The sequence below is a fragment of the Dendroctonus ponderosae genome, unplaced genomic scaffold (genome assembly GCF_020466585.1).
Source record: "Dendroctonus ponderosae isolate FM_Combo_2020 unplaced genomic scaffold, Dpon_F_20191213v2 Dpon_F_20191213_3, whole genome shotgun sequence".
Lineage (NCBI taxonomy): Eukaryota > Metazoa > Arthropoda > Insecta > Coleoptera > Curculionidae > Dendroctonus > Dendroctonus ponderosae.
This window is the reverse complement of record NW_026018508.1, coordinates 7,356,653-7,371,588: the sequence shown is the minus strand read 5'-3', so window position 1 is coordinate 7,371,588 and position 14,936 is coordinate 7,356,653. Positions and strand designations below refer to the sequence as shown.

The 14,936-nt window shown below is 31.6% G+C and overlaps 1 protein-coding gene across 1 annotated transcript in view; it reads right to left on the bottom strand.

The window, feature by feature from the left end:
* Window positions 1–14,936, bottom strand: part of LOC109535057 (protein big brother) — an 80,702-nt gene that overhangs the window by 6,780 nt on the left and 58,986 nt on the right. The window contains exon 4 of the mRNA XM_019900873.2: window positions 3,784–3,860. Within this exon, the coding sequence (XP_019756432.1) occupies window positions 3,784–3,860 (77 nt within the window). The remainder of the gene's footprint in view (window positions 1–3,783; window positions 3,861–14,936) is intronic.

Genomic DNA, 14,936 nt, shown 5'->3' with positions numbered 1-14,936 from the left:
ACAGGTCAAAGAATCCTTCGTATGTTTGAAGATAATGTTAAGCATTTAACATGCAGTGACCACAATAATTCACTTCGAACAACACTCAGTGAGTCTCGTGCTGCGAAGTTAATTTAAATTAAGAATATTTCAGAAAATCAAAGAAAAATAGATATTATTTACTAATTAATGAAAAACTGATTAATCAGAAATGGTTAACCAATATATTATATTAACACAAATTAATATTTATAATTATAAATAAAAAATATCCTTCTTACATACACTGCGAATGGTGCTAATTATTCTTGTCCAATGATTTATTTTGCTCTAGTTGACACATTAGGGTAGGAAAATAATATGTATGTGATTGTTTGCCGGGTCATTCGAAACAAATGTTCCACTGTCCCTTGAAGGAAGGGTTCTGCGATTTGCATAGGGACATTCGATGCGCTTTTTACCGATCAAACCCTTCTCAGTTCGGTTGCAATATTTAACGTACAATATTAACTTGTTAACAGATGTCACAAATTATGTCGATTTTCCGTCTTGTGTTTTTTCTGTCGCCGTGATATTTCAATGTGTTTATTATGCGAATAAATCATTTGGTGACAACAGAAGATGGGGTTGATTAAAAACACGTCCCATTTATCGGGAGATAATTTTTAAGAATTTAACCAGGGTGTCACACAATAACGCAAATAAAAGCACTAATATTAATAGTAAAAATGAAGTAACAGAGTAAATTATAATTATTTACACTTTTGTATACAGGGGATCCAAAATTGGAGTGATTTATCGGGGGGTGTTTAGGGAGTCCCGACAGGAAAAATCGTAAAAGAATAATTCTTAACATAAAATGAGATATTTGTATCACTGTAAATTGACAATCACTTTTTCTTCAAAAACATCCTTCAACTTTAAGTCTATACTAACGAAAATATTCAGTTGGCAGTTCTCGCCTGCAAAAATGTGTTTAGGTATTCACAGCCGCTTGGGATCACTTAATAAATATTGATTCTTTAATTCTATTTCTAAACCTTTCTCGTGCATACTTTGCAACTAATATTGTTTTTCGATACTCTATTGTTCTCTCAAGTTTCCTCTCTGGAAACTGGACCACCTTGACGACATAAAAAAGGTAGAATTTATTTTCTTTAATAAAAACAAATTGTAAAAATGCATCTAGTTGAATTATGCTGTCCACCACTCTGAACATGTGAGGTTTCAAGACAGCCAAGCCTAAAAAGAATCTAATGTTTCCCAATTATGGGTTTGTGTTGAATTTTAAATCTGATGATGGCGCCCGAAGCGTTATATGAAATAAAAAAGAAAAAATTTAATAACAATTACACGCAGCTAGGAAAATAAATCAAAATAGTGATTAGAGATTGTGGGGAAATCAGAATTGCGATGACGACGAAGAGGAAGAGAAGAACCCTGGCATAACTGGAGCATATAATGAAATTGATGCAAAATTAAAGTTTTCCCTCTACAGATAAGTGTTTGTAAAGAGCCGGTTAAGAAAAAGACTAAACTTTTGAATGCGCCTTCTCACACTATGTATATTTCATGCACCAATGAATAAAAAAATGAGGAACTATGTCACCAAAAAATATTATTTTGGATTCACCAAATTACTTATTTTACATCGGAATGGTCGCTATAAGTATTTGCCAATTCCTTCAGAAAATTAATAAATGTCACTTTATATTATACCGGGCTAAAGGATGACGAGGTGCCCCGTCCGAGGTAAATATTTACAAACTTGTTCAAAGCGATTTTCAGAAATAATTTGGGGAAAAGACACGTTCACAGAACACGTGCCGTATGAAACTTACCATTGTAGTAAACTTTTGATTAGTTTTGTATTTTCGCCTAGATGTAGGCATATGCACTAAGTCTTTACACTGTGAGCATTAAATTTGATGTCAATAATAAACCTGAACGAAAAGGATATTGACTTCGCAAAATAATCAGCATTGGCCTTTGTTTCTTAGAAACGAAATGAGAAGATGCTTTTCTTTATACCACTTAGTACAGTTTTGAATATCTTTCTCTTTTTCTTGATTGAGAATTGAATTAAATTATTTTTTAGTGTTACCATTAAACAAAATTATTCGTTAAAAAACTATGAATTTTATGCTATATTACTTATATATAAGTCATTTGAATAACCTTTCCCGTACGAAACGTAGATATTTCGACCTCAATTCAGACTATTTATCTGTGGAGATTAATTACCTTCTCTTAATAATTTTTACGAAGAAAATAGTGATTGAAAAATGAAAAAGATATAATGGAATAATTGCAAATGAAATGCACTAAAAGTTATGCAAAATAAAATGTTTAATTTGCTTAATATTTGTATATAAAAACACCAATAATATCAACTAAAAGAAAGTTTATTCAAACCAAGAAAAAGATGAAAACGAAGAAACGTTATCATTAAAAACAGTTCCGAAAAGGTCGAAAATATTTTATTGGTCTCCAGAAGCATTTATATAGGACGTTGCAAAATGTAACATTTTCTCCTAAAATGGTTGGCAAATTTCTCCTTCAAAACGACTGCACCCACATTTTGACGATTTCTTGTTTTTATGATACATTATATTTATGATATATTATATTATTCAGATTGATCATTGAGTCAATAGAACTTTTTAAGATCTCTTGTTTGGGAATTCGTTTTACTATAAATTCAGAACCTCTTTAAAGATAAGTAAATCTGTTCCATTAAAACTCAAATAATTGCTAATATTTGCTAAGACATTCAATTTTATATTCAAAATATTTCAGCCACAACTTGGGAAATACTTCTATATACGAATGTAAAAAAACATATTATTACTCAGTTGCAATTTAGAAATAGGAAATATTTTTCTAGTTTGACTGTGAAGTATTTTATTGTGTGTGAAGTTTATACAGTGTAATTTATTGGCTCCATATAAATTGGCGTCATTCCTCTGGAGGTGTCGCGTGGGTTAACAGGTAAAAATATAAGCCAAAAAGGATATTTTTTTTAGCTATATAAATTCATCAGTGTATTCAGTTTTAAATTGTCCCCAAACAAAGACAAAAACAGATGCCTTCAATACGTTCTCTTATTACATGAGTTCTAGTTGTTACAATTAAAGAACTATTTAACTTTAGTTCATTGCCTTAACACAACATGAGTTTTCATTATTTTCAAGCATATAACAACATATTTTGCTAGAAAGTGGCAAAAATGAACAAAGGTGATAGGAATTATAGCTTGGTCTTCAATTCATTCAAGTTTAAGTTTCAGATTACTTGCAAGGAAAGGAAAGATTCTGGGTTTTGTAATACATTTTAAGTTTTGAAGGGCCCAATTGAAAACCTAGCCACAAATGTTACTACGTTTGCATTAAAACGGTTTTAGGTTTGTCAACAAATATTTTTATAGATGCATTATACATTTATGAAGTCGCACTTTTTTCAAGATTAAATTTCTTTTAATCCAGTTTTGGTAAAAAAGGATTGTACACAAAATTGTGTAACAGGCCAAAAGTTCCAAACGAAATACATGCACTTATTTAAAAATTCCGAAAAATATGATGTACATGGTCACTCAAATAAAACAAAGTAGTTCTTCTGAAAACCCTCTAATTATTGATGCCTTTCTATACCCATAGCTAGCGCACTCTGTATAAGAAAGACCCTAAAAGGTTAGGAAGATTTTCAGGTAATGAATTTTCAAGACCTGTATTTATTCCATGCTATATTATTATCACATTATGGGAGATTGCTAATGTCTTCTAACCATATGTTCGTCATTCATACCTTGGTGGTCCATGGCAGCGGGACGTTACAGCCCCGTGATGTCCGTGATGACCGAGATGCTGGCTTGCCAATCTCAACTGTAAAAAAATAATTTTATTATTTATTTGGTCTTCCTACATATATAAGTTTTGTTTTATTTCCTATAAAATCGAAATTTTACTTGTCATTTAAGGCTTTGTAGGCTTAGACGAGTTACTTAATAAATATCACTATTTACTTAAGAAACGTATAAGAAGCAGCTGCATATGAAAAATTTGCAAAAAATACATATCGGCTGGCCAAATTATAAGCTCTGGACATTTTATGGTCAAAAGTCAAAAGGTCTGTATGGTAGCGTATATCAAATATGCGGACGCATTGAGACAAACTTCTCCCTTGCGTTATAGACACCCCAAATACGACAGCTAGAAAACAATTTGAAATGTTTCGATAGCGCTTTCATATCATCATAATATAGAGAATATAAATGACGCAAAGAGATCACAAGTAAGTAAGCAAGGCAAACTGGAAAAAATACATCTTTAACGCCGACATAGGAATATTTCTTATATTTATTTGTTATTATGGTTAAACGTCAGCAAAACTGAAATCCTAATTATAATAAATAAAATAATAATAATAATCAGTCTTTGATTATCAAAAATATATTTAATAGCTAACAAAAGAAATTTGGACTTTATAGCTAGTTATTTGTCTGATTTGATTATTGAAGATATTGAAGATTTTTTCTCCGAAAACGCAAAACAATATTTTATTTCGACGTTTCTGTATTACATCTAGATAAGGGATTTATTTTTTGTTTAAAACCCCTTATAGTTAGAAACGGTTTGAAATATCCCTTCAGCACAGTGTGGAAAAAATTCTTGTTTGTAAACCTAATATCGCAAGATTGGTCCAACTGACTTGAATTAAATTTGGCGCGAGTATACTTGACGTAATGTGAAATAAGGAAAAAATATGACCTAAAAACAATTTGCACCGCCGGCAAATTCATGAGGAAATAGGCAAAAAGTGTTAAACTTTTTGCTAAAGTCATAAAGTCATCATAGGTTTATAGTTGGATTATGTTGGTTATGTATTTTAATCTGCTGAACTCAAATCTAAGCAAAAAAGCGTGTTCGTATTATTACTTTTCCGGAAAATTCGTTATACTCTCAAAAACGTGATTTTTGGTGGTAAAATAACAATGATTTTGTTTTGTTGTTAAACTCTTCAGTTTTTATATATAATTTCTATTCCCAATGGAGTATTTATAAATAAAACTAATAAATATCAAATTCTTCTCCGATACAATTGCGGAAAACCCCAGAAACTTGCGGATTTTCTCAGTTTTCTATTCAGAAAAAAAATTACTCTGAAATTTCAGGCTTTGAATAATGCTAAACATTACTTTAGAAAATCTTATAGTTAAACAATGTTTCGTAAAAACTATTACAATCGACGTCACAAATCAGCCAGCCATTAATAGAAATGAACGAGAATGAACTTGTCTTGGTCTTGCAGTCTTTGACTTGTAAGCCCAAGATCAACAAGACTATGTATACAAGAACAAGACTTTTGCAAGTGTATTGCGAGAGTCTCGCAAGGCCGTGCGACTGAAATGAATATTTGGTTTTAAGCATGGTTGCCCCGGTAGAAAACGATAAAACTAAACGAAATGCGGCCAATAATCCGATACTGAACCGCATTAAATCTGACCTCGTAGCCCTTAAATATGATAAATAAGAAAAACGGACCGTTTAAAAAGCTTAACCGAAAACCTTAAATAAGAAACTAAAGCTCTGAACAAGTGACACATATAAAGAAAACCAATAAAACAATCCGTACTTAAAATGTGATTGATTCTAGATCTTTCCCTTTTTCTTTCAGATTATCTAAATCGGGGGTAGATAGGTAAAGTTAGTTAGCTGTCGATATGTCCTACGTAAAATTGCCGTTTGTGCCCTTCTGTTTGTCCAAGTACAAGCTCAGTTTGTCTCATAGAGTAGCCCTTTTGACTCTGGCTGAATATATATTGATAATTTCTAGTATTTATTTATAATTTCCTTAATATCAATTTATCTTTCTTTAATATCTACTTATAATTTGCTAACGTTTAATTGGTTTTGCTCAATACCCATCAACTTGAAAAACATCAAATTGAAGTGAATATATCTTACACTATGCAGGATGTTCCATGAAAATAGGCTGCAATCCGTAACTTGAAAAATACAATTACAATAATCACGAATAGTTTAGGTGTTAATGTCGTTCCTCCAACTTCAGTCCCAGCGCAAAGACTTTTTTTCAAAAGTTTTGCTGTTTAAGCTCTTGGTCATCCACATTTTGACAAGCTTGCATTCATTTGTATCATATTATTTGTATGTAGTTCTATGTAGAAAATTACTTTTCATTTTTGACCCAGTTTTTGATAAATTTTAATTTGAAATTTAATAATTTCAAAATTAGTTAACAGTTTATAATCGACACTGTAATAAATATTTTTCCAATATCCCTTGCCAATCCTTCCATACAGTTGCTGTATAAACAGTAATATAATTTAATCTTTGCTACGAATTATGTGAATTATTAATAATTGCAATCAAAATATTTACGTATCTACCGCTACGCCGTATACTATCCGCTGTAGATATTTCATTATTGTTGTACTTTCGGTAGAATATGTCAATTACACTGCATGAAAATGTATTCGATTTCTCTGGCTGAAGACTTTCTGGATCTTAAGCGGCAATGAAAAAGTACGGGTCAACAATTTTGAAGAACAAAATAATTAAACTTTTTAATATAGCAAATAGTCTGAGATTATTTTTATTGGTTTGTATTGATTATTATTATCTTTTAATTTAAATACTATTATTTTTATTATTAAATTAATTCCGTCTAATTTTACGGCTTATATCAAAGCATAACTTGCAAGAGTCCAGCCAGGTTGAAATTCGTTTTAAACTCTTAATATCTTCAAGAGAAAATTCTCCAAGTGTGCTCTAAAAGAAATCACTCCAATTTTGAATCACCCTGTAGATAAAAGAGGAAAAATAAATCGAGTTTTCAAACTCTTTGAACGTTAAATATGATAAAAATGCGAAATGATTTATGAATCTCAGCTTGAGTTGGAAAAGGTTGGAAGTGGAACAGATTACGTGCGCCATCACCCTCCCTTAACATTTGCTACCGTTCACTACCTCTCGAAAAATACCTGCAAAGAATGCAAACAACATTAAAACGTCAGTTAAAAATTTCTAAGCTTATTATTCCCATGACATATGCTCGTCGAACTGGGAAATACTGTAACAAAAACGCGACTAAACTTCGAATCGACCCAGGGGGCATTATAAACACAAATATGAGTCCCTCGTTTCTGATTTTGCACTTCGGCACCTTTGAGCCGTGAATAGCGCAGTCGTGCTGCGATACCAATTGTTAGTGTTTGACGGCAAGCGGGGGGAACTCACCCCCCAATCTCACCCCCCTCTGGGCGTCTAATAAGGGCGGAACAGGCGCAATAGGTGATCTAAAGAGGGCAAAATTGATTTGAGATTTTAATTTACACTATTCAGTTTTGTATTGCGCTTGATGTTATGCAATCATTTGATCTACTCAGAATCCGAAAAAAGTTGTGGACCTTGAAAAAGGTACCTGCTGGCAGCAAAATGCGATTAAGGAGGATTTAAAGCGTGACAGGGTGGACTTAACGCTGAAGCGTATAATTCCCTTTTGTTATTTTATAGTGGGAGTAAATAGAGAGCTCTCCAGCTATGCAAAGCTCTTAAACCCTTCAAAAACACCGCCTTAACTATAAAAAAACCTTCAAAATATCAAGCGCCGCACAGTAGTGTTTATGTAGGGTAACCCAAATCTCAACACGCTTATGTGCAATTCGAAGTTTTCGTTCGTGTCACGAATATCTAAATGATTTAAAACACCTACAGAGCTTGTGTTTATTATAATAAAAATCGTTCAAATCAACAACACCGATAATTTATCATTTTCCCGTATTAATATTTAATTGCAGAAGGAATAACTAATTTGACTACGGCTTTACGAAGCTAGATAAAATAGCAACATTTAAAAGATGCAATATTATACAATAATTGCATGATCCCAATGCTTCTTTAGACTACTTAATTAGAGAGAGACTCAAGAAATTATTACATCTCGTGAGAAAAAATGATAAATAAAAATAAAAACCAAAAAGCGAATACAGAAGTGAATATAAAACTATATTAAGTTATTACATAAGATTATGAAAACAGCTGAAATCAAACAGGACTTATGTCGTGTTTATATACTAGTTATTATAAATCAATTAAAATTATCAACCATTTTAGTAGTGATCTAAAAGTAATAAATATTACCAAAAAGTCAAATAAGAATAAATTCAAACTACATAAAATAACACAGCCATTTTGGTTAAAATGCACCACAGAATCTACATATATTGAACAAGTTGATAGGGAGATTTTTGCGATCAAAATCAATAATATATTCAAAATAAATTAATTTTATACATATTGTTTAAAGTGCACTAATTGCGCTACTACTTCTTTTTGTGACATTTTCTGATTTTTCGTTGATTACATTTAAAGTTTTTTCAATGCGTATAGGTATTAGCAGACAAGCTAACATCAAAAACTAAAAAGGTTTTCAAAAAACCCTCAATTTTGAGGAAAAGCATATAAATATAGGGTTTTCTAAGCATATTCTTACCTCAACCATATAGAACTTATCTAAGTTATTTCATGCACTGATTAATAAATGGCATCATCCTTCTTAAGGTTCCATAACATGTTAACCAATATTTTGGGTTTATTTCTATTAGATAATATTTTGGCATATAGTAGCTTTTTAAAAATGGAATTTGAACTTTGCTATTAAGCCACATTTTAAAATAATGGTCATGGTAAATTATGTGTTTTACAAAATAGTAGTAGGCTTGTAATGGCTAACCATTACAAGTAAAACAGTGTAAGACTTGTTTGAACTTACCGGCATTTTCCAATCAGAAAAATTGCATTTTTATAAATTTTTCACATAGCACAACTGAAAAAATCCTTTATAAAGACAAATATTCAGATACTTTCGATGAAATTAGTTTTGAAGTGAAATTTAGGTAAAGCGTTATTAGCCTTGATTTATTGAGGTATTTCTTGCACTTGAGCATGGTCACTCATTTAACGAATTTCTTTTGCTGAGTTAATGCTGTTCCTAAAGTAAATACTGTTTGACTTAAGGACGTTCTGAAAAAAATCAGCCGACAAAAGTTTTTTTGTATGTGACAATCGGATTAAGGAGCTGCTATATCCAAACTGTAACAAGATCGGATGATAGTGGCTCCATGGGACGTAATCTCTTATTTAGAAGGTAAATTTAAAGTTTTTTTCGTAGTCTTTTAAAGGCACAAGGGTTGCTTACATCACATTCGTTGATGCATGCAGGCTATAAAGAAAGCGCAAGGATCAGTTTAAGGAGAAGCCATTAAGAGCTTATGAAGCGAGTAATGTGAAAATTGAACAGTACCTACAGGTACAGGGCAAATGTGTGTCGCTGATATGCGTTTTATGTAAATATATCATTGACAAAAGCGAGTATATTGATAAATAATTAAATTCAACTTAAAACAATTTAAAAAAATCTACTGACGTTGAATGACAAATGTTTAAATTTGGATAATATTCGTTGATCGCTCATTAAAGAACGACACGAAAGAGGGTGTTAATCTATCTAGTCAACTGGCTTCGATAGGAAGGATTTTGTTTAATTTTCGAAAACAGGACACGGTTAATTTAAAAAATCTGCTTGAGTGAGTGAACGCTAAGTTTCAAACAGGATTTAAATTTGTGAGTTAATTCATCAAGTCAAAGTTATTCTTAAAATGTTAACGCCTCGATCCTTAAGTGGACCAATAATTTAAAAATTCAACGGAATTTCTCAAACAAGAAAGATCTCAAATAAGAATCCATTTTATTTCGCTTATATAAGATTCAAGCTATATAAAATTGGCTTTATTTTGTCTCTATCATACAGCATGTTAGAAGTTAATCTGTACAGATTAAGTGGTCGATATTTGGTGACCGAACAGCAAATTGTGTTTCAAAGCGTTAACGAGTTATTATCATATTAAAAAAATATATACGACTTCAGTACCCTTAAAACTAGTTTTAAAAATTGAATTTTCGCGGCACCTTTTAGTCTATATAAATCGTGTAAACGTGTCCTGTTATGTTGATACCATGTATACAGGATGGTGCAACCAAAACGGGGTGAAAGTTTATCGCGTAACTTTGAAATAGTTTATTATGCAAGAATCGCATTAGATTTTTTGACTAGAACACACCATATATTATTTGGATATCTAAAAGGCCTTTCCAGAGGGTTTCAGAAAATGTTAAATTATCAATACTTTAAATCACAAGTTTCTGAGTAAATCGGTGGCAAAGTCAAATTGTGCGGGAATTAGCGCATTTAAATTAGATATATTGCGAAATTCAACATTAAGCCAACCATATCAATGCACCTAGGTTATAAAATTATTCATCGGTGACAATGAAATTTTGTTTATGATCACCACTAGGGTGGCCCTTGGTAACATATGTGAATGGTTTTTAAATATTTCTTAAGTCGCACCCTTTAGCTAAGTTCTATTACGCAAAAAATCATACCGTAATTTTTTAAAGAAAATTTCTAAATATCTTGACTCTTCTTTATCTCAACTAGCAACGAAGAAATTCGGGAGACACTTGTGGCCCTCTCCTGAATGTTCGTCTTGCATTTTTTTCTACGAATGCGCCAAGGGCTGAAAAACTGAAAATGCTAGACGCCCCCAAAGTTTAAGCAATCTTCTTTGAATCTAGTATTTTATCAAAGGAAATTAGAAATTTCGTATCATCTAAAACATTAAACCTTATCAGAAGATTTCAGTTATCAACTGATTCCTTAAGTACCCCACTTGGCACCTCGGGAGTCCCAGAAGATTGTCAAGGAAGGTTAAAGATTTTTTTAAAACTTATAAGTTAGTAGCATTAGTAGCAGAAAAGGGAATACATTTAATACAAGAGCATAACAATTTTATAACAAAGGATTAAAGTCGAAAGCAGTTTCTTGTACTAGTTGTGAAAGATTATCGTCAAACTTATCCACTTTGTAAGAAACATACTTTGCTGCAAAAAATATTATTTATGACTATTTTTTACTTATCCTGCTGTACTAAAGTTATCACTTAATTTTGCAGTAGCTAAGCGTTTTATAATCGAGTAAATAAAAAACTTATTAAATATAATAATATTATAATTTCCTAAAAAATATCAAAATGATCGCGTTGGTGGCACCTTATAAAACTGTCCTACAGGGCTAACTTTTTTTCAGATATAATTATTTTATAAGTTGGAAACGTTCTGGGGGTGAGACCCTAAAAATTTGATAGTTCAGAATTACGCGCCGCCCTAATCACCACTATTGATTATGGCATAAAAATTACACACCAATCATGATATTCTTCTCATGGTGATCTGGCTTGCCTGACCTGTATGTATTGAAAGCTGCCCACGTTTTTTGCGTCACCCTATATAGATTGAACCGGTTTTCCATAAAAAATCATCACATAATTATTGCATATAACAGAGTACAAAATAATGTATTTTAAAAAGAAACGGAATAGCACCAAATAATTTCAAAAATAATTACGAAAGATAATGGTTTTTATACAGTTTGCAATTTTAGACAGCAAAACACTCTTTTCAAGATTTACCTACGGGCTTAATTGCTTCTGTATTGAGAGCAACACCCTTAGTGTTGAAGTAGGTAGATTAAATTAATCAATTACCTAAAAAAACCCCAAAGATATTTATTTGGTATGCTAATGAATTGATGGCACCGAGCAGATGATAATCTCGAATATGCATTGCTTTTTGTGTATATTTTCAAATCCTGGTGCAAATTACATGGATCCGAGACGATAGAATTCAATATAATATGCATAAGAGTGATCTCCTGACAGCTTTTTTGTTGTCGAGGGGCAAAGTTCTCCGTTGTTCTATAACGAGCATCGAGGGTGGCATGGAAGGGCACGACCCTCTCAAATTAGAGAGCGCGCTTTATTAGAAGCTTGTGCTGACGGCCAATCTCTCTCTGTCGGCCCCTCTTCCTTTTCCGGAATTTTCACTCCCTTTTGCGAGTGATCAACTGTCGGCGTTTATAATTGTATTCTGTCTCCCGGCAAATCTTCAGAATGTTTAAGACTGAAAAGATATTTTTAATTGGGCCCTGATTCGGTTGATTCGAGTCTTAGTTGGTTTTTATATAACTTTCAGTTTTTTCTTCACTAAAAGAGCCAGTTAGTAGCAACACTGCATTAGATATTAGTTTTAGTTAGCAGTAAAACTGCCGAAAAGTGTTAAAATAGTGGAACCAATTATCTAACGTAACATCATCATTTTTAAAATGAGTTAATTAAGTTATGCAAATGCGATTTTGTTAACAGTTCAGCAGCCTATTTTCACTAAAAACCCTCCAAGTAAATTAGGAGAGTCTCGAAATTGAATATTTTCCTGTATTTAACACACCTTCACCTTTAAAAGTAGCCGTAGTAATAAGCTATTGAAAATTTAAAGATATTTTGAGCAACCCCATATACAAGGTGCCCCGGATATTATTATATAGAATATTAATTAGGTGGCGAAATTGGGAGACTGAAATCTGCCTTCGAATGAAGTTTGCATAGTTTGTTTCCACACACTTCATTAAAGTGTGTCCAATGGTACAACAAACTGAAGACAGAAACTTGATTAAATGCCCATAATAACGGCTATTTTGTCATCAATGAATTAGAAATATTGATTCTTGTAGATAATATCCTTTTTTGTCATTAGTTCTTTAAACTGTTTTCAAGTAAATTTCAATTATTTGGCATTTTTTAATTAAACGAATTATTTCGTAAAACGATTAGTATAAATAATATTATACAGGGTGTCTCATAAGCACATGATCAAAAGGGCACTGCGACATTATTTGGCTCAAATCAAAGCGATCAGACCTTTTTAATTTAATTTAATTTTTGAATGCTTTTATAAATTTCAATGTTTTTTGTTATAGGAAATCTGAGCCACCGTTTTTTTGGCTATCAGGGTTTAGCGATGAGAATTCATATTTTCATCGTTTGGCAAAGCAAAAATTTCTCCCTCGTCTTTACACAAAATTTTAAAATTTGGCAGGGAAAAGGTCTAATAATTTATTAATATTTGGTTTGTAAATTATTTGACTTTTAAACTACGGGACGCTCATAACAGTCTCCAAATTAACGTTTTTTTAAACTAAAAAACCTTGAGTAGGTACTTTTGATATTCGGAATACAGTTTAGACTGAAATTTTTGTGTTTATATTTATCGGTTACGTTTGCACACATGTTATATACAGGGTGTTTTGGTAAGTAGATGCATTTCTTGCAGGGGGTTATAGTGCAAGTAATTTTGGATATATTCTACAGGGTGATAGAGTATTAATGTAGAAAAAAACACTTATTATAATTGCGGAAATCGCTTGGAATATTTAAACTAAACTTTAGAGGCTTAGTTTTGTGATAATTTTTTTTTTATTCAGACACTCGAAATAACAGAGATTATTAATTTTTGTCAATCAGTGACCATAACTAGTGCAGCGCCAACTTTTTAAATAAAAACCCGATTACGCTGGGCAATAAATCGATTTAAATTATTTACTCAAACACGGTGCGTTGTAGAAAAAAAGAGGTATTTTCTCTTCCAAATAGAACGGGATCGTAAAAAATCGTATTTACTTTTAGAAAAATCAGTCAGTTAACATTTTTTTATTTAAAATTATTTACAGACGTGCCTGTGCCCATGCCACTGGCGGAGATAAAAACAAAATTTTTAAATTTTCATCACAAAACATGTATTGCTGCTGCGTGCCTAAGTCTGCAAAATGTGATTAAAATTTTCCAAGGGGTTTCCTCAATATTAGAAAATATCTTTTTTTTATTAATATTTTCAATATTTAGCAAATCAATGTTTGTTGCTTATTATAATGTTTGGATCTTATGTCACAGCTTGAAAGTTTTTTGGGAGAAAATACTAATTAAACAGTAGAAAATTAATCTTTCTTCAAAATATTGCTTGATAAGGAGTTTAAATATTCCATTAAGTGCTAGTGTTTGTTTCTATCAAACTCTAAACCTTCTTAATCGGTTCTTATAAGTACTGGTTTCAGTATGTTTTCAGCAATTACCTGTTCAGCTTCAGCCACTTTCTTCGACAACTTTCACGTTCTAAGAAGAATCAAAACGCTTTTAAAACAGCCCATCGTGAGTTGCATGAGTGTATTATATGGAGGGTTTGATCGATTAGGTAAACTTTATGTATGTTTAACATTGCTATATATTTCTAGTTCTAAAAAACAATTTTTTTTACATTTTGTTAGGAAGGCTTCTTCAAAATTAATATAGGCGTGGACTCTTCAAAGCTCGCTTCATATAACGCTTAAAATAATGTTTGTAGGTGAAAATAAGGATGGATTAATTTTCAATTTTTTTTTTAAACTAAAACATCTCGTTTGCTACTAACTGCACATTTTTATACCATAACATAAAGCATCTTATCATAAATGTTCAGTTCAAGTCACACGCTAAAATACAGACATCTTTAGTGAACCATCTTTAAAATTGCGATTTTTACTGATAAGTGCACAAAAGTTAATAAATAATAAAGGTAAATTTCCGCAGCGTCTGAATTAAAATTAAACTAACCCAAACTAGCCCAGCTCTAATTTTGAAAGTAATTCATTTTTACATTATGTGTAGCTAGAAATCTTTCAATACTTTCCTTTGAAATATTTGAACATTTTCTCTTGAAACATTGCTTAAAAAACGGATGGATCTATGAACTGATAACCAAACCGTACTAAAGAGAATGAAAGGGCGAAAGGTGATTGTTATATGTTGTATGTTATAAGTTATCTGCTTAAATGGAAATAATAATGGATTCGATCTTGAAGGTGATTTAACTTAGCTGTTAAGCATGGAGCCAAAATATTACAATTAAGGAATGGCGGTAGTTTTTAATCTTGTGCAAATTTTCGTTTCTAGAACTTATGTTTCTATAAATTTTTAATAAAAAATAAGAACGGCTATAATGCTTCCAGGAAGT